This window comes from Ranitomeya variabilis, chromosome 1 (genome assembly GCF_051348905.1).
Source record: "Ranitomeya variabilis isolate aRanVar5 chromosome 1, aRanVar5.hap1, whole genome shotgun sequence".
NCBI lineage: Eukaryota > Metazoa > Chordata > Amphibia > Anura > Dendrobatidae > Ranitomeya > Ranitomeya variabilis.
In genome coordinates this window covers 1,067,827,046-1,067,851,403 of record NC_135232.1, presented here as the reverse complement: position 1 = coordinate 1,067,851,403, position 24,358 = coordinate 1,067,827,046, and the positions used below count along the sequence as shown (strand labels likewise).

At 43.0% G+C, this 24,358-nt stretch overlaps 1 protein-coding gene across 2 annotated transcripts in view; it reads right to left on the bottom strand.

Moving 5' to 3' along the window:
• The window catches only part of RELL1 (RELT like 1), a 76,883-nt gene that overhangs the window by 28,213 nt on the left and 24,312 nt on the right, over positions 1-24,358 (bottom strand). For both annotated transcript variants that reach the window (XM_077279922.1, XM_077279923.1), the window contains exons 2-3: positions 11,838-12,068; positions 1,946-2,020 (exon numbers count right to left, since the gene is read on the bottom strand). In XM_077279922.1, the coding sequence (XP_077136037.1) occupies positions 1,946-2,020; positions 11,838-12,068 (306 nt within the window). The remainder of the gene's footprint in view (positions 1-1,945; positions 2,021-11,837; positions 12,069-24,358) is intronic.

Sequence of the window (24,358 nt, the reverse complement as noted above, 5' to 3'; positions counted from 1 at the left end):
AAAAAGACACTAATGTAAAGCCCAGCTCTGCCCCTATTTAACGCTATTTTTATCTCATACGGAAAAAACGGGGTGACAGGTTCCCTTTAAGTATTGTTTTAACCCCTTCATCACCTTGCCCTTTTCAGTTTTTGCATTTTCGTTTTTCACTCCCCTCCTTTCCAAAGCCACAACTTTTTTATTTTTCCGTCAATTTGGCTATGTGAGGGCTTGTTTTTTGCGGGACAAGTTGCACTTTTCAACGACTTCATTGGTTTTAGCATGTCTTGTACTAGAAAACGGGAAAAAAATTCCAAGTGCGGTGAAATTGCAAAAAAAGTGCAATCCCACACTTGTTTTTTGTTTTGCTTTTTTGCTAGGTTCACTAAATGCTAAAACTGACCTGCCATTTTGATTCTCCAGGTCATTACGAGTTCATAGACACCAAACATGACTAGGTTACGTTTTATCTAAGTGGTAAAAAAAAAATTCCAAACTTTGCTAAAAATAATAATAAAAAAAAAAAATTGCGCAATTTTCCGATACCCGTAGTGTCTCCATTTTTCATGATCTGGGGTCGGTTGAGGGCTTATTTTTTGAGTGCTGAGCTGGCATTTTTAATTATACCATTTTGGTGCAGATACGGTCTATTACTCGCCCGTTATTACATTTTATTGCAATGGCGCATCGACCAAAAAAAACATAATTATGGCGTTTCGATTTTTTTTCTCGCTGCGCCGTTTAGCGATCAGGTTAATGCTTATTTTTTTTATTGATAGATTGGGCAATTCTGAACGCGGCGATACCAAATATGTGTAGGTTTGATCTTTTTTTATTGTTTTATTTTGGATGGGGCGAAAGGGGGGTGATTTAAACTTTTATATTTTTTTATTTTTTAAAACTTTTTTTTTTTTTTTTTACTTTTGCCATGCTTCAATAGCCTCCATGGGAGGCTAGAAGCTGGCACCACTCGATCATCAGATCGCTGCTATGTAGCTGAATTGCAGGCTTGCTATGAGCGCCGACCACAGAGTGGCGCTCACAGCATCACAGCAATCCGGCATCAGCAACCATAGAGGTCTCAAGGACCTCTATGGTTACCATCCTGACGCATCGCCGACCCCCGATCATGTGACGGGGGTCGGCGATGCGATAATTTCTAGCCGTGCGGCCGGAAGCGCCGGTTAAACGCCGCTGTCAGCGTTTTACAGCGGCATTTAAATGGTTAATAGCGGCAGGTGAATCGCTATTGTGGGCACATGTCAGCTGTTCAAAACAGCTGACATGTCCCGGCTTTGAGGTGGGCTCAGCGCCGGAGCCCACATCAAAGCAGGGGACCCGACCTCTGCAGTAATAGTACGGCGGAGGTCGGGAAGGGGTTAATTATTATTATTATTATTTTTTTTAATGGCATTAAAAATGTTTGGATATTTTACACTTGTAACCAGTACAGGGAGCAGCTGCTGAAATTTGCCATAAAACCTAGTGTACTGCTAACTGTTAATCTAATAGGGCTTTCCAGTACTATGATACTGATGAGCTACACCTAAGACAGGTGATCAATATCAGCTTGTGGGGGGCAGACACCCGGCCCCCCAATACTGATCAGCTGTGTCCAGATAAAGCAAGTGACTGCATGTAAACAGTAACTGGAGTGGAAGAACACGGAGCCATACCAAGTGTAATGGCTGCTGCAGGGTACTGCAGATCAACCCCTATTGATGTGTATGGAGCTGTGCGGCCTGTACAATGCTTGCATCCAGAGCAGGTAACAGCGGACCAGGGGGTACTCAGGTGTAATTCCCCCACCGATCTGATATTGATAACCTATCCTAAGCTCAGGTCATCAAGATCAAAATAGCGGAAAACCTTTTTAAGAACACTGACAACTAAAGGACAGTAGGACGTTGATGTAGATTGGTAAGAAAACAGCTATGGAATACACTTATCAGCCTTACAGACGTACCTTCATTTTTCATGATAAAGCTCACAATCTGTCCTACAGTGTCATTGTTTGTTTCTCCGACGCCATCTTGCATTTCTGGAAAGAAAAAAGAAAAAATATGATACAAAAAAAAACGAACAAGCAATTAAATACAAAAAATATCAAGCACGCAAAACCGTACGATATATGCCAGACGTTTGTTGTAGACATTTCCTAGTTCTGAAAAAAATAATTTCTGCCCCATTATACTGCGCATCCCAGTATAACCAATATGAAATCATGTAAGATCATCGGACAATCTGCTGTGTGAGACTGATGTGTGATTTCCATGATATCCATGGCTTTCACAGACAGCACGCATTCCTATGATAGTCTGTGGGGCCATTCACTGGTTTGGGGTTTTTCACTGAGCAGGCTGTGGAAAGTTGCAGTGACCTGTCTGATGACATCTGAGTGCGGTCCGATTCTCACGGACTGACAGAAAGGAGATGATGGTGACATCTTTTCTCCCCACACAAGAAAAACTGATGACACTTAGACCACACTCTAATAAAACACTGATCAGAGTCTGATCAAAATAATAGGGCCGTTTTTCTAGTATGTGAGAAATTTGGACGTCTGAATGAGGCCCAAGACTGATGGCAGGTGGCAGATGCTATAGAAATGGGCCACTGATCTGCTCATGACTAATCCCAGCTATAAGACCCCATACACACTGGACTAATGTTATCAAACCTGCCAATGTCGGCCTACACACTAATGTGTCTGGGGGTCTCCTGGCTACCCCCAAAATGATGTGAAAAAACAAGAATCCAACATATTGGATTTCCACTGGCTGATCCTTCTAATCTCCGGGAGATAAGCCGCCACCAGAAGAGTGCAGCAGCGGAAATCCCAGAGACCACAGGAGCGCCAGGAGGAGGCGAGCATTCCGGTGTATGGGGAAGTGCGGAGACAACGGACAGCCGAACACCTGTCTATTGGGCAGGGGGTATATATAGGCTTTTAGGCCTTTTGGTCAGCATTTTTCAGTATCTTTCCATCATACTTTTTCTGTATAGTTTCCACTCACGAGTTTTGGACGACTAATTGCCCGATTTCCCCTGCAGCCGCCTACCACAATCAGGCGGACAGTTGTGTAAAGTCAGAAAAACACACAGCGGCTTTCACATGGGTTATTTGTAATGGAGGGGAAATTCCTTGTTGTGGCCATGAACACTAAAGCAATACGCTACCCTTAATTGCCAAGTGTCCATTTAAGAGCCCCTGCCACGGTCATGACGGCGCGGTATCACGGCCGCCTCCCGGCTGTACCCGCTGTGTGGGATGCCGCCATCGCGTGCGCTCTAATGAACGATCGTGTCAACTCTCGATTATGGACTATTTCTCTGCCACGACTCCATAAAACCTTCAAACCTTAGGGATCACTTCAGGTCTTTGGGGTTTCCACAACCCCATTCACAAGCTTAAGAAAATATTGGTGCAGATTCTATCCTGTGCTATGAAAAAAAGTACCACAATGATTAGTGAGCAGATACCGCACAGAAACACCCACGGATCAGTCACAGTCTGATTAGCATCACACTGACGGTGCAGATACTTTGTTACCCCCCAGTTCCTGTACAGTGATCGGCAGCCGATTACTCCACATGTGCCGCCCTCCTAAAGGGTGAAGATAAGAGACATCCTGCTGGGCATTATACAAGCTGTGGACCAGATTACTGATCATTCACACACATACAGTTTGCATCTGCCGTCCTTTACACGAGAATTAATCGACTTGTTAGGTGGTCTATAGGTGCTCGTTCGGGCAGGGAATCTACCACTGGAAATCAGCCTGTGGCCTGGTGAAATCAAACATGCATGATGGCCGTCCAACAGTGCAGAAGATCTGCAGGGTCACATACCTACGTGCCCTTACCCTTTTAATATAAATTTACATTAGAGCACAAGGGCAAAATCTGGCACGCAACGCCAGGCGGGTGCCCCAGGTATATTTGGTCTACGACACCGGGATGCCAATACAGTTGAAAGCAATGATGGAGGACGGATCATAAGCTGGCACTCTGTCCTATCATTCCCCCTCTGCATCTGATATCTTGGTGTGATGACATCACGCTGTACTACATTGTGCAGAGGATCTGAAGACACCATGAAGAGACCAGAGCAGTGGGGGAACGGGCAGAGGTGAGTAATTTTCTTTTAATGTGATCCCATTATACTGTATGGAGCACTATGTGGGGTCCATTATACTGTATGGAGCACTATGTGGGGTCCATTATACTGTATGGAGCACTATGTGGGGTCCATTATACTGTATGGAGCACTATGAGGTACATTATACTGTATGGAGCACTATGTGGAGCCCATTTATACTGTATGGAGCACTATGCTGGGTCCATTTATACTGTATGGAGCACTATGCTGGGTCCATTTATACTGTATGGAGCACCATGTGGGGTCCATTATACTGTATGGAGCACTATGTGGGGTCCATTATACTGTATGGAGCACTATGTGGGGTCCATTATACTGTATGGAGCACTATGAGGTACATTATACTGTATGGAGCACTATGGAGCCCATTTATACTGTATGGAGCACTATGTGGGGTCCATTTATACTGTATGGAGCACTATGCTGGGTCCATTTATACTGTATGAAGCACTATGCTGGGTCCATTTATACTGTATTGAGTACTATGTGGGGGCCCATTTATACTGTATTGAGCACTATGTGGGGCCCATTTATACTGTATGGAGCACTATGTGAGGCACATTATACTGTATGGAGCTCTATGTGGGGCCCATTTATACTGTATGGAGCACTATGTGGGGCCCATTGTACTGTATGGAGCACTATTTGGGCCCATTTATACTGTATGGAGCGCACCATGTGGGGTCTATTATACTGTATGGAGCACTATGTGGGGTCCATTATACTGTATGGAGCACTATGTGGGGTCCATTATACTGTATGGAGCACTATGAGGTACATTATACTGTATGGAGCACTATGGAGCCCATTTATACCGTATGGAGCACTATGTGGGGTCCATTTATACTGTATGGAGCACTATGCTGGGTCCATTTATACTGTATGAAGCACTATGCTGGGTCCATTTATACTGTATTGAGTACTATGTGGGGGCCCATTTATACTGTATTGAGCACTATGTGGGGGCCATTTATACTGTATGGAGCACTATGTGGGGCCCATTGTACTGTATGGAGCACTATTTGGGCCCATTATACTGTATGGAGCACTATGTGAGGCACATTATACTGTATGGAAGGCAATGCAGGGCCCCATTATACTGTACTGTTACCACATGGAGCACTTTTTGTGATTATTATATTGTACTAGATGGTGGTCTGATTCTAACGCATGGGGTATTCTAGAATATGTATGTATATAGCAGCCGCATAGTATATAGCACAGGCCACATAGTATATAGGAGGCATGTAGTATATAGCAGACAAATACTACGAGGCCTGTGCTATATACTATGTGGCTGCTATATACATACATACATATTGTAGAATAGCCGATGCGTTAATACAGGCCACGCAACATATAACAGTGGCCATGCAGTATATAACACAGCCCAAACAGTATATAACACAGCCCACGCAGTATACAACACAGGGCACGTAGTATATAACACAGCCCACGCAGTATATAAATAACACTGCCCATGTAGTATATAGCAGCCACGCAGTATATTACACAGGCGACGTAGTATATAACAGCCCACGCAGTATATAGCAGCCACGCAGTATATAACACAGGGCACGTAGTATATAGCACAGCCCACGCAGTATATAACACAGCCCTCGCAGTATTTAGCAGGGTGGGCACCATATCCCTATTAAAAAAGATTAAAATAAAAAATAGTTATATACTCACCCGCCGGGATCCAGCGAAGCTCTGGCGATGCGCGTGCGGCTGCCGCCATCTTCAGTTCCCAGAGTGCATTGCGAAATTACCCAGAAGACTTAGCGGTCTCGCGAGACCGCTAAGTCTTCTGGGTAATTTCGCAATGCATCTCTGGGAACGGAAGATGGCGGCAGGCGCGAGCGCATCGTCAGACAACGGAAGGTGAGAATAGCAGGTTTTTTGTTTTTTTATTATTTTTAACATTACATCTTTTTACTATTGATGCTGCATAGGCAGCATCAATAGTAAAAAGTTGGAACACACAGGGTTAATAGCAGCGGTAACGTGTGTTACCCGCGGCATAACGTGGTCCGTTACCGCTGGCATTAACCCTGTGTGAGAGGTGACTGGAGGGGAGTATGGAGCGGGCGCCGGGTACTGACTGCAGGGGAGTAGGGAGGGACTAATCGGACTGTGCCCGTCGCTGATTAGTCGCGGCAGCCATGACAGGCAGCTGGCGAGACCAATCAGCGACGCGGGATTTCCGTTACGGAAGTTGCAGACAGAAAGATGGAAGTACCCCTTAGACAATTATATATATAGATGGACAATTTGGAGAATCATACTGTGATGGATTCACCACTATCGGGGGGATTGAGGGTTGGGGCGTAGAGTCGGGTCATCATGCCATGGATGTGAAGCGTACAGTGGAGGAATTCACTGTGGGGGTATAATACTGTGCTTGGGGGCAATTCTGTTTGCATCACACTTTATTATCTGTATTATTCAAAGTTTTTTATCCTTTGTTATTACATATTTAAATTGGCCTATTGGGCCATATGCTTTTTACTGCTATTAAATAACATATTATATTATTCCAATCATTTATTCTAAGATCTATTAAAATGTGCTTTGCTTGTGGGACATATGAAAAAGTTCATAGTTATATTTGATGATTAGGAAAACCTTCCTCAATTGTGAGTTTTTTTTTTTATTTTTTAATAAATATTAAGGTTGGCATGCAACTTTGTCCAAGCTTTTAATTTTGGCCCTCTGTGTATTTGAGTCCGACATCCCTGTATTAGAGTAAGAATAGCAAAGGCAGGTAAATGACACGTCACAGAGAAAACCACCATCTTTACACATGACAGAAACCCTACGCACATCTCTTCCCACACCAGACATGTGACCAAACCAGTTTACAAGCTGCACAACAAGGCAACGGCCGAGATAACCTCCCCTCCCCGAAGCCACAGAAGATACAACATATCCGCCCCCAATAGACACAAAAAAGAGGAAACGTCATATAAAGTCAAAACCTGACAACCACGCTGCCGGTATCCTAAGCCAGAGACAATGCGCACTCAGGGAAGCCATCAGCTTTATTACTCTTATTTTTACTTAAGCAAAGAATACAATTTAACATAAAATATATAATAGGTCGTTAAAAAAACTAAAAATATAATAAAATGGTTTCCCGACCATAAATGGATTAACTATACAAGCCATTAGACTATCTTCGCTCAGACATCAAACCTTTCAGTGGTTGTTGGGCTTTCTGATAAAGATTCGGTTTCAGCGCTTTGCTTTTTCTTTAAATAACTTTTAGCACTGAACGTAATGCGACTCATTCATCACGCAATTCAAAGATTTACTATTAAAACCACGTAAATGGGCAGAAGGTCCAAGAAAATAAAAAAAATGAAAAAAATGAAAACACAAAGCAAAGTGGAGATGTTACTTTCCACGAACCTTAACAAAAGAAGCACTTTCTTTTACAACTCCACCGAAGACAAACTACGTGGACTCCAATGTTATTTTCTGATGTCTATCCATGACCCGTCAGGCCAAGCGTGCTGGATTTCTCCACTGAGTAAACAAGGGAATCTCATAAACCAGTATGTGTTGAATTATGCAGCCCCATAAAATATTTTACAAACCAATACTTTGCTGCTCCCAAGTCATCGCTTCCTTGGCCTCCGTTAACCGGGCTCCACAGATGACAATCAACCCTTGCAAGGGTCACAATACAAGTCACCGGAGTAAGGAGGAACATAAACCTATCCTGCTCTGGTCACACAGTCATGTGATCAGTGCAGCTGGCTGCAGCGGTGAGGAGTCACCGCTGCAGCCAATCGGTGTTCTTTATATAGATGCAATATATGGGTTGCGGCAGGGATTTTTTTACATATATATGTGCTATGTATAAATAGATAAAGTTCTTTCACTGGTTTGTAACATAATGACTCATGTAATATTTGCCCGCTGGGGAAATCCTGGCTGTGAATTTATTAGAGGTATGAGTTCATTCAAGCCTCCAGTTGGCAGATCACACACACACACGTCTTTTAAGATAACTCCACGCTGTTTTTATTGTGTCAGAACTGGAGATCATGACGTGATCATTGCTGGTACCCTGATCATTAACATCTGAGCTCTGGCTCCATACACAGGGACATGGCCCCCATACAGATCGGCATTCCTAGGATTTCTGTTAAAGGAACCCACAACCTGCACATAACACTCTGCAGTTTCAATTAAAAAAAAATATGGAAAGTATGCAAAGAAAACAAGCAGCAAAGGAAATTAAAAAAAAAAACGGATGTGGAGCAAGCCACAAGTGGAGCAAGCCACAAGAGGTTTAGATTTGTAAGAAAACAAGAAAGAAGAAAGAAAAAAAGATGTTTTACCTAACAAGACCTTATCAAGTATTCGCCATATATAGTGCTATCCATGTTATTTTTTTGTAATTGTTTACTTCATTATTCTCCTTGGCAGCACTATTCTTGCAGTCTAGGTTCACACACCAACCCTTATACACTGAATTTTTCATGCTAAAGGATGCACCACAGATTCAAACCCTTCCAAAAAAATAAAAACATATTTCCTACTACCGTATATACTCGAGCATAAACCGACCCGAGTATAAGCCGACCCCCCTAATTTTGCAACAAAAAACTGGGAAAACTTATTGACTCGAGTATAAGCCTAGGGTGGAAAATGCAGCAGCTACCGGTGAATGTCAAAAATAAAAATAGATACCAATAAAAGTAAAATTAATTGAGACATCAGTAGGTTAAGTGTTTTTGAATATCCATATTGAATCAGAAGCCCCATATAATGCTCCATGCAGTTATGGCCCCATATAATGCTCCATGCAGTTATGGCCCCATAAGATGCCCCATATAATGCTCCATGCAGTTATGGCCCCATATAATGCTCCATGCAGTTATGGCCCCATATAATGCTCCATACTTTTATGGCCCCATATAATGCTCCATGCAGTTATGGCCCCATATAATGCTCCATGCAGTTATGGCCCCATAAGATGCCCCATATAATGCTCCATGCAGTTATGGCCCCATATAATGCTCCATGCAGTTATGGCCCCATATAATGCTCCATACTTTTATGGCCCCATATAATGCTCCATGCAGTTATGGCCCCATATAATGCTCCATGCAGTTATGGCCCCATATAATGCTCCATGCAGTTATGGCCCCATATAATGCTCCATGCAGTTATGGCCCCATAAGATGCCCCATATAATGCTCCATGCAGTTCTTTATGGCCCGGCCCCATAGACGCTCCATACAGCATTGTGCCTCATGTAATGCTGCTGCTGCTGCACTAAGAAAAAAAAAAAAATGACATACTCACCTCTCGTCGCTGCCCGCTGCTCCTCAGCGTCCCGTCTCTCCACACTGACTGTTCATGCAGAGGGCGGCGCGCACACTAATACGTCATCGCGCCCTCTGACCTGAACAGTCACAGCAAGAGTACGGGAAGACGGAGCTTCAGGGGAACGAGGGAAGGTAATTATACTCACCTACTCCCGGCGCTGACACGGTCCCTGCATGTCCCACGGTGTACGGCGCGGCAGCTTCTTTCTGTAGTGAGCGGTCACATTACAGTAATGAATATGCGGCTCCACCCCTATGGGCGTGGAGTCCATATTCATAACTTTAATGAGCGGTACCACGTGACCGCTGAAGAGGGGAAGAGCTTGAAGCTGCCGCGCCGAACACCGTGGGACTTGCAGGGACCGCGTCAGGAGCGCCGGGAGTAGGTGAATATTTGACAGGCGTCGCTCCCCCTCACCCGCCGACCCCCCCACCTTCCATGACTCGAATATAAGCCGGGAGAGGCACTTTCAGCCCATTTTTTGGGGCTGAAAATCTCAGCTTATACTTGAGTACATACAGTAATTAAAACTTCTCTAATGGGGTCACTAATGGTGTAAGGATGTGAAGGGGTCAATATCACATCTTTGTGCTCTAGAATAAAGAGAGAGATTATTGAAAGTGAACAGGTCACCTCAAAAAATGCTATTAACCTGCAGATATAGGGTTAATCTGCAGGTCAATAGTGTTACCATGCTGCCCAGCCGACTTACTGAAATTGCAGCTATTGGGAGAAAATGAACTTCTCCTCCCGAGATCTGCTGGCTTTCAGTCATGAGTGGCTACAGTCACTGCACTGCTCTATATTGTTAGTGGTGGATGTACACACACCGCCCCATCACTGTGGCATCTCGCGCTGCACAAGTACACTGCAGACCTGGCGGCTCCAGGGAGAAAAGAAGTTAATTTTCTCCTGGTAGTGGCACTTTCAGTAAGGCAGTAAAGCTATGATTAACCCCACAGGTGCAGGTAAATCCCATTTTCTGAAATGATTGGTTTGCTTCAACAGTCAGCTCTCAGTGTTTTTCTGCAACATGCATAATATGTAGGCAAAAAAACTCTGCATTCTGCAATGCACAGATACACACACACACACACACACACACACACACACACACACAGACACACACAGACACACAGACACAAACACGCACGCACGCATTTTCAGCAGGAGCCACTCGCACCAATAATGGAGGGTTCGGACTGTGTAATACAGGTAACATCTATCTCATGCTGGTGGGGCGTCCGTTGTCCGTTTGGGCACGAATCTCCCCCAATAGCTCGATCAATGGGTGTTGATTGGTTGCCAAGGCAAAAGCATATCCAGTACTGCATTGACGCACACATAAAAGCCCTATCAACATATCAAATTATTTCATCCAAAGGATGTACATGAAAAAATAAATAAATCTCCAGGTGCTGAAAATGTTGTTTTTTCAGTCATTATTTCTCCCACAAAAAAAATGCAAAGTGTTGTATGCACCCCAAAATTGTATTAATAAAACGCACAAAAACATGCCCTCACACATTTTTAGCAGAAAGCTTCAATAATTAAGGATTACAAATTAATTCCTTGTGAGATGCTGCGGTGTCCATCCGGCTCTTCGCCCGCCCGAGAGCTGGACTGTGTTTGCTCCGTGCACCCGGATGAGCCACCAAGCATGGCAGTACGCCTTCACTGCATACATTTTTATAACAAAACGAGCGTCATTATATTGTGGACATTGGTTTTTTAAAACCTGTATAATAAGGAAAAGGAGGGGGGTTACGATAAATACACTTCAGCCAAACGAGGGGACCCAAAAACTGGCCGAAAACTAATCCTGATTATCATCTTAACAGGTGGCTGAAGAACAAGCAAATCACTATTTTGGCGGGTGGAATGATTTTTAAGCTTACCAAAAACCATGGCTCTCAGCAGCACGTTATCCTGTATAACATGAAATGTGCTGCCGAAAACAAGGATATACAATGTGCACAGAACGATCGTATTAATGAACATTTTGTGAGAACGGAAGAGGGTCAGCCTGTGTAAACAGGCTATGGAAAGAGGATAGACGTCTATGAAGACAAATACACAGGCGGCCAGCGTAAGGCCGGCTATGTACATCAGATGGCTGTCGACCCGATGATGGCTTCTCTTGTGGAGAAAAATGCAAGAGGTCAGAAATCGGACATGCGGACGAACATCTCCCCTGTAATCAGGGATGACGGAACCTGTCATTATCAGCAGGTGGCCATTAGTCCAATCTATGTTGGGGCTTTCCATGTACCCTTTGTGTAGGACCCATCCTAGAAGTGGCCATAATCACCAGTTATATGGTGTTGGGTCTGTCTCTAGCTGTACCTACCGATTTTCTCCCCGGTGATTTTCTCCACCTCCGGCTCGGCTTCCGTAGTGCAGCGATATCCTTTCTTCTTTAGGATATGGCAGATGAGTACTCCTAGTAGGCCCATGATGAAGAAGATAGGAACCAAGTAGAAGGCCACATACTCTGGGTGGCCACCAGAAGGGGTGTCCGCGGTGTTACTCGTACTTGGCCTTGCGGCACTTGGGTCAGTAGATGGCTGAGATTCTAAAGCTTAAAAAAAGAAAAGAAACAATTAGAGCAGAATATATCCTCAACTTAAAGAGAATAATTCCCCCCACACTACAAAAGAAAAAAAAAAAAAGTCATGAGATGACGGTATTTCCCAGGCTTCCTATATGGATGTCCTTTGGTGGCCATTCTCCGTTGCTGCAGCTCTGCTCCCACTGAGGCCAGTTAATAGGATCTGAGCCGTTCATCACCAGAGCTGATAAGAGTTGATTAGAAGGGGCGTCAATGTCTGACACACAGTGATCGGATATTGATGACCTGGTCACACAGATTTTTTTTTTTTTTTTTACACACAAGAAAATACAGTTCCAATTGGTGGTGATAATCCCCGTGCCATCACATGCCAAAACACAAATGCCAATTCCCAGGCTTCTCCTACACATTAGACCCTGACTGCAGCCAGATGACAGGAACGGCTTCCATGTGATGCCCATTTTTTCACTGACCTATCGTCTGGAAAGGGAGCTTTGGATCCGCAAACTGGATCAAAATAGAACAGAACTCCATGTTTTTCTTTTATGGTCACTTGATCCACATAAACAGCAATGAACAGCACCATGGACTACAATAAGTACATGGTATAGACAAAAAACACAGATGCAAAACATATGCAAAGCAGGCATGGAAGAGGAGCGGCCCGCAATTTTGGAAGCCCCCTTTAAGAGAATCTATTACCATGTTTGGCTACCCCATCTGAGAGCAGAAAGATGCAGGGGTAAAGACCACAGTTCAAGTGATGGGTCACTTACTGGGCTGCTTACTGCAGCTCTGATAAAACAGTGGTTTTATCTGCTGACAATCTATAAGTTCTCTGTATAACACTGCCCACACCACTGATTGGCAGCTTTCTGTGCACACAGTGCATAGGCAGAAAGCAGCCAATCAGTGCTGTGAGCAAGGATAAACAGAGGTAATGAATACAGAGGACTACATGCAGCAGGTTTACTAGTCTTTTAGTGATAATCTGCTGATAAATCTACAGACCGCAGCCCAGTAAGTTTCACATCGCTGATTTCAGGGTCTCTTCCCCTATATTATGATGCCCTCAGATTAGGTGACAAAAACCTGGTAACAGATTCTCTGTAATGGCTGCCAAGCCCGATATTGGAACCCCTCATTCCAAACCCCTGGTTTACAGCCATGTGAATAGAGCGGTAACAGCAGACGCGGCCCGTGATCAGGAGCGGCGTCATTTCTGGACGCAGACTTTCTGCTAATTGCATAGGACCCTAGAACAGAGAACAGATGGAGGAGGTTAGAAACACCGATACAGTAATATACCACCTTAAGGGTGTGTGCCCCCGATCAGGAACTGCTGTGGGGAGGACGCTGTGTATTTATGTAGTGTCAAACCCGCAGCGTCCAGATGTTAGAGCATAGTGGGTGGGATTTCAAGAAATCCCATGCCCACTATGTGTCCACAGACGCCCGCAGATCACCTGCAGAAACGGACATGCGGTACGTCTCTCCAGACAGCAGCATGTCAATCAATAGAATGGATTGGACGCTGTGAATCCGCACGTTTTACTGAACACAGAGGATTTACCAGAATCAATAGAAGGCAGCACTGTGGACAGAGTGAACATGTTGTCTCACGTGGCCAGTCATAACATATCACACTGGTAACTTCCCCTTCATGTACAATAATCTCTGGAGGCAGATTCTCATGTGCTCAGTGTCCGGCCCATAGATCGTAACAGCTCATTTGCATACAAGAAAAACATGGATTACTCTGGAACAAGACATCGGATCTCAGATACCAAAGGTGTCATTTTGTTCAGCTTCCTATGACCTACATGCCCATATAGACGGCTTGGGAGGGTTGATCTTACTGACAGATGCCCTTTAAATCCCACTGATTGGCACATATCACAGGTCAATATTCACAATGTCTCCCTGTATATTAACCTGTCATGGATTTTCTTTTTTTGCATTTCTTGATTACCTTAATAAAAAAGGGCTTTTTTTTATGACTTTGGAGCATCTCACTTTAACCTGGATATTTGCCCCAGGACATTGCTGAATGCGTTCATATGTGAGCAAGAGACTTTCTTAAAAGGAACTGTTCATCTCCAAAAAATTATAAATACAATAATATATATATATATATATATATATATATATATATATATATATATATATATATATATTTCCATCACAAGAAAAGAATATAGACGGCACTAGAGGAGTACACACTCTTGTGGACTTGGATTCGTCATTAAACCGATATGCAGCTGTCACGAACACTTGGGTATTTGGTGCTCTGCACTGATAGCATTCAGCTGTATATTCGTTACAAATAAAAAGAATGCGGCACTCACCCTTTTTGCTGTGTGATCATGTTCTTTATTGGATTAAAACTGTGGCATATTCATGCAACCATGGACATCAGGTATACAGGTATTGACCTGGACCCGTTGAAGCGCACGCTGCGCGAAACGGCCGTCGTCCTCTCTCCAATACCGCACCCTCCTGTATACCTGATGTATATGGTTGCATGAATATGCCACAGTTTTAATCCAATAAAGAACATGATCACACAGCAAAAAGGGTGAGTGCCGCATTCTTTTTATTTGTAACGAGATTATATATATATATATATATATATATATATATATATATATATATATATATACACATACACACATATATACATACATGTACGTACGTACGTACGTACGTAATACATACATACATACATACAGTGGGGCAAAAAAGTATTTAGTCAGTCAGCAATAGTGCAAGTTCCACCACTTAAAAAGATGAGAGGCGTCTGTAATTTACATCATAGGTAGACCTCAACTATGGGAGACAAACAGACAAAAAAAATCCAGAAAATCACATTGTCTGTTTTTTTATCATTTTATTTGCATATTATGGTGGAAAATAAGTATTTGGTCAGAAACAAAATTTCATCTCAATACTTTGTAATATATCCTTTGTTGGCAATGACAGAGGTCAAACGTTTTCTGTAAGTCATCACAAGGTTGCCACACACTGTTGTTGGTATGTTGGCCCATTCCTCCATGCAGATCTCCTCTAGAGCAGTGATGTTTTTGGCTTTTCGCTTGGCAACACGGACTTTCAACTCCTTCCAAAGGTTTTCTATAGGGTTGAGATCTGGAGACTGGCTAGGCCACTCCAGGATCTTGAAATGCTTCTTACGAAGCCACTCCTTCGTTGCCCTGGCGGTGTGCTTTGGATCATTGTCATGTTGAAAGACCCAGCCACGTTTCATCTTCAATGCCCTTGCTGATGGAAGGAGGCTTGCACTCAAAATCTCACGATACATGGCCCATTTCATTCTTTCATGTACCCGGATCAGTCGTCCTGGCCCCTTTGCAGAGAAACAGCCCCAAAGCATGATGTTTCCACCACCATGCTTTACAGTAGGTATGGTGTTTGATGGATGCAACTCAGTATTCTTTTTCCTCCAAACACGACAAGTTGTGTTTCTACCAAACAGTTCCAGTTTGGTTTCATCAGACCATAGGACGTTCTCCCAAAACTCCTCTGGATCATCCAAATGCTCTCTAGCAAACTTCAGACGGGCCCGGACATGTACTGGCTTAAGCAGTGGGACACGTCTGGCACTGCAGGATCTGAGTCCATGGTGGCGTAGTGTGTTACTTATGGTAGGCCTTGTTACATTGGTCCCAGCTCTCTGCAGTTCATTCACTAGGTCCCCCCGCGTGGTTCTGGGATTTTTGCTCACCGTTCTTGTGATCATTCTGACCCCACGGGGTGGGATTTTGCGTGGAGCCCCAGATCGAGGGAGATTATCAGTGGTCTTGAATGTCTTCCATTTTCTAATTATTGCTCCCACTGTTGATTTCTTCACTCCAAGCTGGTTGGCTATTGCAGATTCAGTCTTCCCAGCCTGGTGCAGGGCTACAATTTTGTTTCTGGTGTCCTTTGACAGCTCTTTGGTCTTCACCATAGTGGAGTTTGGAGTCAGACTGTTTGAGGGTGTGCACAGGTGTCTTTTTTTACTGATAACAAGTTTAAACAGGTGCCATTACTACAGGTAATGAGTGGAGGAAAGAGGAGACTCTTAAAGAAGAAGTTACAGGTCTGTGAGAGCCAGAAATCTTGATTGTTTGTTTCTGACCAAATACTTATTTTCCACCATAATATGCAAATAAAATGATAAAAAAACAGACAATGTGATTTTCTGGATTTTTTTGTCTCAGTTTGTCTCCCATAGTTGAGGTCTACCTATGATGTAAATTACAGACGCCTCTCATCTTTTTAAGTGGTGGAACTTGCACTATTGCTGACTGACTAAATACTTTTTTGCCCCACTGTACATACATACATACATACATACACAGTGCCTACAAGTAGTATTAAACCCTGCAGATTTAGCAGGTTTAATAAGATGCAAATAAGTTAGAGCCTTCAAACTTCAAACAAGAGCAGGATTTATTAACAGATGCATAAATCTTACAAACCAAAAAGTTTTGTTGCTCAGTTAAATTTTTATAAATTTTAAACATAAAAGTGTGTGTCAATTATTATTCAACCCCTAGGTTTAATATTTTGTGGAATAACCTTTGTTTGCAATTACAGCTAATAATCGTCTTTTATAAGACCTGATCCGGCCGGCACAGGTCTCTGGAGTTATCTTGGCCCACTCCTCCATGCAGATCTTCTCCAAGTTATCTAGGTTCTTTGGATGTCTCATGTGGACTTTAATCTTGAGCTCCTTCCACAAGTTTTCAATTGGGTTAAGGTCAGGAGACTGACTAGGCCACTGCAACACCATGATTTTTTGCCTCTTGAACCAGGCCTTGGATTTCTTGGCTGTGTGCTTTGGGCTTTGGGTCGTTGTCTTGTTGGAAGATGAAATGACGACCCATCTTAAGATCCTTGATGGAGGAGCGGAGGTTCTTGGCCAAAGTCTCCAGGTAGGCCGTGCTATCCATCTTCCCATGGATGCGGACCAGATGGCCAGGCCCCTTGGCTGAGAAACAGCCCCACAGTATGATGCTGCCACCACCATGCTTGACTGTAGGGATGGTATTCTTGGGGTCGTATGCAGTGCCATCCAGTCTCCAAACGTCACGTGTGTGGTTGGCACCAAAGATCTCGATCTTGATCTCATCAGACCAGAGAACCTTGAACCAGTCAGTCTCAGAGTCCTCCAAGTGATCATGAGCAAACTGTAGACGAGCCTTGACATGACGCTTTGAAAGTAAAGGTACCTTACGGGCTCGTCTGGAACGGAGACCATTGCGGTGGAGTGCGTTACTTATGGTATTGACTGAAACCAATGTCCCCACTGCCATGAGATCTTCCCGGAGCTCCTTCCTTGTTGTCCTTGGGTTAGCCTTGACTCTTCGGACAAGCCTGGCCTCGGCACGGGAGGAAACTTTCAAAGGCTGTCCAGGCCGTGGAAGGCTAACAGTAGTTCCATAAGCCTTCCACTTCCGGATGATGCTCCCAACAGTGGAGACAGGTATGCCCAACTCCTTGGAAAGGGTTTTGTACCCCTTGCCAGCCTTGTGACCCTCCACGATCTTGTCTCTGATGGCCTTGGAATGCTCCTTTGTCTTTCCCATGTTGACCATGTATGAGTGCTGTTCACAAGTTTGGGGAGGGTCTTAAATAGTCAGAAAAGGCTGGAAAAAGAGATAATTAATCCAAACATGTGAAGCTCATTGTTCTTTGTGCCTGAACTACTTCTTAATACTTTAGGGGAACCAAACAGAATTCTGGTGGGTTGAGGGGTTGAATAATAAATGACCCTCTGAAAAGACTTTTCACAATTTAAAAAAAAAATAAACAAAGAAATAACATTCTTTTTTGCTGCAGTGCATTTCACACTTCCAGGCTGATCTACAGTCCAAATGTCACAATACCAAGTTAATTCCAAATGTGTAAACCTGCTAATTCTGCAGGGGGTTGAATACTACTTGTAGGGGTATATATATATATATATATATATATATATATATATATATATATATATATATATATATATATATATATATATATATATATATATATATATATATATATATATATATATATATTTGTTCTACGCTTGTTTCTAAGAGCTATTTTTATTTTTCCACTGAAATAGCCATAAGAGGGGGATTATTTTTTTTTGTTTAGTTTTAAGGCCTCATTCAGATGTGTGTGATTTTTCTTGTACATAAAAACACGGACAGCGTCATCACCCTTTTGGGATGAGATCTTTATCAGTGTTTGGTCGGCGTGTCAGTTTTTACCATTGGTATTGTATCAGTGATTTTAATGTATTGATAAATACAAAGCTTCTCTCCTACACCTATAATAATAGTAGTAATAATAATTTTCCTTGCAACCTTATAATGTTAATGGTGGCAGCAAATTGTCTCTGCGATTTTCACACACCCATAGATTTGGATGGGTAACTTAGACCCATGACACAGATCATAATCACACATGACTGATTGCTTTTCTCCACAAAAACACAAAGCCATGTGAACAGCTCGACAGATCAGAGCAGGCGCCTTCTGTGAAAAACAGGTAGAACACGTCCAGGAAAAATGGATGACTACATGGGGCCTAAGTGATGGGAAAAAAATATATTTTAAAGAAAGACTTTCTAAAACTTTGTTTTTTTGAGGGGCCAGCTGACATTTTTATCGTTACCATTTCGGGGTGAACATATTTTAATCTCTTCATGACAAGGGCCAATCGCCGCTTTTGCGTTTTCATTTTCCTTCTTCCCAGACCCATCATATTTTTATTTTCTGTCCAGACGGATGTTTGAGGGCTTGTTTTTAGCAAGACGAGTTGTACTTTTGAATGACACCACTTAACTTTTATCACATAATGTACTGAAAAACATTAACCCCTTCACCCCCAAGGGTGGTTTGCACGTTAATGACCGGGCCAATTTTTACAATTCTAACCACTGTCCCTTTATGAGGCTATAACTCTGGAACGCTTTGATGGATCTTGGCGATTCTGACATTGTTTTCTCGTGACATATTGTACTTCATGTTAGTGGTAAAATTTATTCGATATAACTTGCGTTTATTTGTGAAAAAAATGGAAATTTGGCGAAAATTTTGAAAATTTTGCAATTTTCCAACTTTGAATTTTTATGCCCTTAAATCACAGACATATGTCACGCAAAATACTTAATAAGTAACATTTCCCACATGTCTACTTTACATCAGTACAATTTTGGAACCAAATTTTTTTTTTTGTGACGGAGTTATAAGGGTTAAAATTTGACCAGCAATTTCTCATTTTTACAACACCATTTTTTTTTAGGGACCACATCTCATTTGAAGTAATTTTGAGGGGTCTATATGATAGAAAATACCCAAGTGTGACACCATTCTAAAAACTGCACCCCTCAAGGTGCTCAAAACCACATTCAAGAAGTTTATTAACCCTTCAGGTGTTTCACAGGAATTTTTGGAATGTTTAAATAAAAATGAACATTTAACTTTTTTTCACACACAATTTATTTCAGCTCCAATTTGTTTTATTTTACCAAGGGTAACAGGAGAAAATGGACCCCCAAAGTTGTTGTACAATTTGTCCTGAGTACGCTGATACCCCATATGTGAGGGTAAACCACTGTTTGGGCGTATGGCAGAGCTCGGAAGGAAAGGAGCGCCATTTGACTTTTCAATGCAAAATTGACTGGAATTGAGATGGGACGCCATGTTGCGTTTGGAGAGCCCCTGATGTGCCTAAACACTGAAACCCCCTACAAGTGACACCATTTTGGAAAGTAGACCCCCTAAGGAACTTATCTTGATGTGTGGTGAGCACTTTGACCCACCAAGTGCTTCACAGAAGTTTATAATGCAGAGCCGTAAAAATAAAAAATCATATTTTTTCACAAAAATGATCTTTTTGCCCCCAATTTTTTATTTTCCCAAGGGTAAAAGAAGAAATTGGACCCCCAAAAATGTTGTGCAATTTGTCCTAAGTACGATGATACCCCATATGTGGGTGTAAACCATTGTTCGGGCGCATGGCAGAGCTTGGAAGGGAAGGAGCGCCATTTGACTTTTCAATGCAAAATTGACTGGAATTGAGATGGGACGCCATGTTGCGTTTGGAGAGCCCCTGATGTGCCTAAACATTGAAACTCCCTACAAGTGACACCATTTTGGAAAGTAGACCCCCTAAGGAACTTATCTAGATGTGTGGTGAGCACTTTGACCCACCAAGTGCTTCACAGAAGTTTATAATGCAGAGCCGTAAAAATAAAAAATCATATTTTTTCACAAAAATGATCTTTTTGCCCCCAATTTTTTATTTTCCCAAGGGTAAGAGAAGAAATTGGACCCCAAAAAATGTTGTGCAATTTGTCCTGAGTACGCTGATACCCCATATGTGGGTGTAAACCATTGTTTGGGCGCATGGCAGAGCTTGGAAGGGAAGGAGCGCCATTTGACTTTTCAATGCAAAATTGACTGGAATTGAGATGGGACGCCATGTTGCGTTTGGAGAGCCCCTGATGTGCCTAAACATTGAAACTCCCTACAAGTGACACCATTTTGGAAAGTAGACCCCCTAAGGAACTTATCTAGATGTGTTTTGAGAGCTTTGAACCCCCAAGTGTTTCACTACAGATTATAACGCAGAGCCGTGAAAATAATTTTTATTTTTTTTCTCAAAAATGATTTTTTAGCACCCAGCTTTGTATTTTTACAAGGGTAACAGAATAAATTGGACCCCAAAATTTGTTTTCCAATTTGTCCTGAGTACGCTGATACCCCATATGTGGGGGGGAACCACTGTTTGGGTGCATGACAGAGCTCGGAAGGGAAGGAGCGCCATTTGGAATGCAGACTTAGATGCATTGGTCTGCAGGCGTCACGTTGCATTTGCAGAGCCCCTGATGTACCCAAACAGTACAAACCCCCCACAAGTGACCCCATATTGGAAACTAGACCTCCCAAGGAACTTATCTAGATGTGTTGTGAGAACTTTGAACCCCCAAGTGTTTCACTACAGTTTATAACGCAGAGCCGTGAAAATAAAACATCTTTTTTTTCCCACAAAAATGATTTTTAGCCCCCCAAATTTTTATTTTCCTAAGGATAACAAGAGAACTTGGACCCCAGAAGTTGTTGTTCAATTTGTCCCGAGTACGCTGATAACACATATGTTGGGGTAAACCCCTTTTTGGGCGCACGGGAGAGCTCGGAAGGGAAGGAGCACTGTTTTACTTTTTCAACGCAGAATTGGCTGGAATTGAGATTGGACGCCATGTCGCGCTTGGAGAGCCCCTGATGTGCCTGGACAGTGGAAACTCCCCAATTCTACCTGAAACCCTAACCCAAACACACCCCTAACCCTAATCCCAACGGTAACCCTAACCACACCCCTAGCCCTGACACACCCATAATTCTAATCCCAACCCTAATCCAAACGTAAATGTAATCCAAACCCTAACCCTAACTTTAGCCCCAACCCTAACTTTAGCCCCAACCCTAACTTTACCTCCAACCCTAGCCCTACCCCTAACCCTACCCTAACCCTAACCGTGACTGAAATACGTGGCACTGAAATACGTGGCACTGAAATACGTGGCACTGAAATACGTGGCACTGAAATACGTGATACGTGGCACTGAAATACGTGGCACTGAAATACGTGGCACTGAAATCCGTGGCACTGAAATACGTGGCACTGAAATACGTGGCACTGAAATACGTGGTACTAAAATACGTGGTACTAAAATATGTGGCACTGAAATACGTGATACGTGGCACTGAAATACGTGATACGTGGCACTGAAATACGTGATACGTGGCACTGAAATACGTGATACGTGGCACTGAAATACGTGGCACTGAAACACGTGGCACTGAAATATGTGGCACTGAAATACGTGCAACTGAAATACGTGGTACTAAAATATGTGGCACTGAAATACGTGATACGTGGCACTGAAATACGTGGCACTGAAATACGTGGCACTGAAATACGTGGCACTGAAATACGTGGCACTGAAATACGTGGCACTGAAATACGTGGCACTATGACTGTCAGAAAATGTTCATTAAACGGTTAGGGGTGAGGTTAGGGGTAGAGTTAGGGTTAGGGTTTGGATCCCTTTATCACCTTGATGGTGGTGGGTGGCTTTTCAGTGTGTTTTCTGTTTTTTTTCGAAAAAATGCATGCGTTTTTAACGCAAACAAACGCATGTGCTTAAAAACGCAAGAAAATACTGCAGGTTGTATTTCTGAAAATGAACGCATGCAGAAAAAAACCGCATGCGTTTGAAAACGCGACCAAACGCATACAAAAAAACCGCATGCGTTTTCAATGTTAAATATAGGGAAAAAACGCATGCGTTTTTTTGTGCAAAAAACGCTGCAGACAAAAACGCAAGTGTGAAACCAGCGACGCTTTTTATAGCAAAAAAGTTTTTGCGTCTCCACATTTTGAGACCTATAATTTTTCCACATTTTGCTCCACAGAGTCATGTGAGGTCTTGTTTTTTGCGGGACGAGTTGACGTTTTTATTGGTAACATTTTCGGACACGTGACCATTTTTGATCGCTTTTTATTCCGATTTTTGTGAGGCAGAATGACCAAAAACCAGCTATTCATGAATTTCTTTTGGGGGAGGCGTTTATACCGTTCCGCGTTTGGTAAAATTGATAAAGCAGTTTTATTCTTCGGGTCAGTACGATTACAGCGATATCTCATTTATATCATTTTTTTATGTTTTGGCGCTTTTATACGATAAAAACTAAAATATAGAAAAAATAATTATTTTGGTATCGCTTTATTCTCAGGACTATAACTTTTTTATTTTTTTGCTGATGATGCTGTATGGCGGCTTGTTTTTTGCGGGACAAGATGACGTTTTCAGCGGTACCATGGATATTTATATCAGTCTTTTTGATCGCGTGTTATTCCACTTTTTGTTCGGCGGTATGGTAATAAAGCGTTGTTTTTTGCCTCGTTTTTTTTCTTTTTTTCTTACGGTGTTTACTGAAGGGGTTAACTAGTGGGGCAGTTTTATAGGTTGGGTCGTTACGGACGCGGCGATACTAAACATGTGTACTTTTATTGTTTTGTTTTTTTATTTAGATAAAGAAATGTATTTATGGGAATAATATATATATTTTTTTTATTATTTATTTAGGATTTTTTTTTATTTTTTTTTTTTACACATGTGGAAAAATTTTTTTTTTACTTTTTTACTTTGTCCCAGGGGGGGACATCACAGATCATTGATCTGGCAGTGTGCACAGCACTCTGCCAGATCGACGATCTGCTGTGCAGGGCTGCAGGCTTACCAAGCGTCTGCTCTGAGCAGACACTCGGTAAGCCACCTCCTTCCCTGCAGGACCCGGATGCCGCGGCCATCTTGGATCCGGGACCTGCAGCCAGGAAGGAGGTAGGAGACCCTCGCAGCAACGCGATCACATCGCGTTGCTCCGGGGGTCTCAGGGAAGCCCGCAGGGAGCCCCCTCCCTGCGCGATGCTTCCCTATACCGCCGGTACACTGCGATCATGTTTGATCGCGGTGTGCCGGGGGTTAATGTGCCGGGGGCGGTCCGAGACCGCTCCTGGCACATAGTGCCGGATGTCAGCTGCGATATGCAGCTGACACCCGGCCGCGATCGGCCGCGCTCCCCCCGTGAGCGCCGCTGATCGGTGATGACGTACTATCCCGTCGGCGGTCATACGGGCCCACCCCACCTCGACGGGATAGTACGTCTGATGTCAGCAAGGGGTTAAAAAATAAATTCCAAGTGTAATGAAATTGCTAAAAAAAACAAAAAACAAAACACAATTCTGACTTTTTGGGGCGTACAAAACAAATCTACAAATCTGTTACTGTTTTTTATGACTTTAATAATAGGCAGCTATTCGGTAAGCGCTATAGCTGGGCGGATAAGCACTTATCAGGAGCTATTCAATCAGCCCTAGTTTCGATCCCTTGTTACAGCATTTTTGTGGCATTAAAGAAACCAAAATAAACCCCTTAATTCTGGTGTTCTTTAATTTTTTCCATTTACTGTTTCAGGTTGATTTTATATTTTGATAGATCAGACTTTTCTGAACGCGGTGATACCACATGTATCTTTTTTAGGCTTCTGAGTAGCTCCATAATGACAAGCGCAGGGGTCTTCAACAGACCCCCTGGTCTCATAGCAGCCCATCGGCCACCCAGGATTATGTCACGGGCGCGCTGATGACCCCCATGCTGATCACTTAAATGAGTGAGCTGCTGAATGTACGTGCCTGTATCCATTATGAATAATATAAAAGCGCTCACTCCCTTTAAT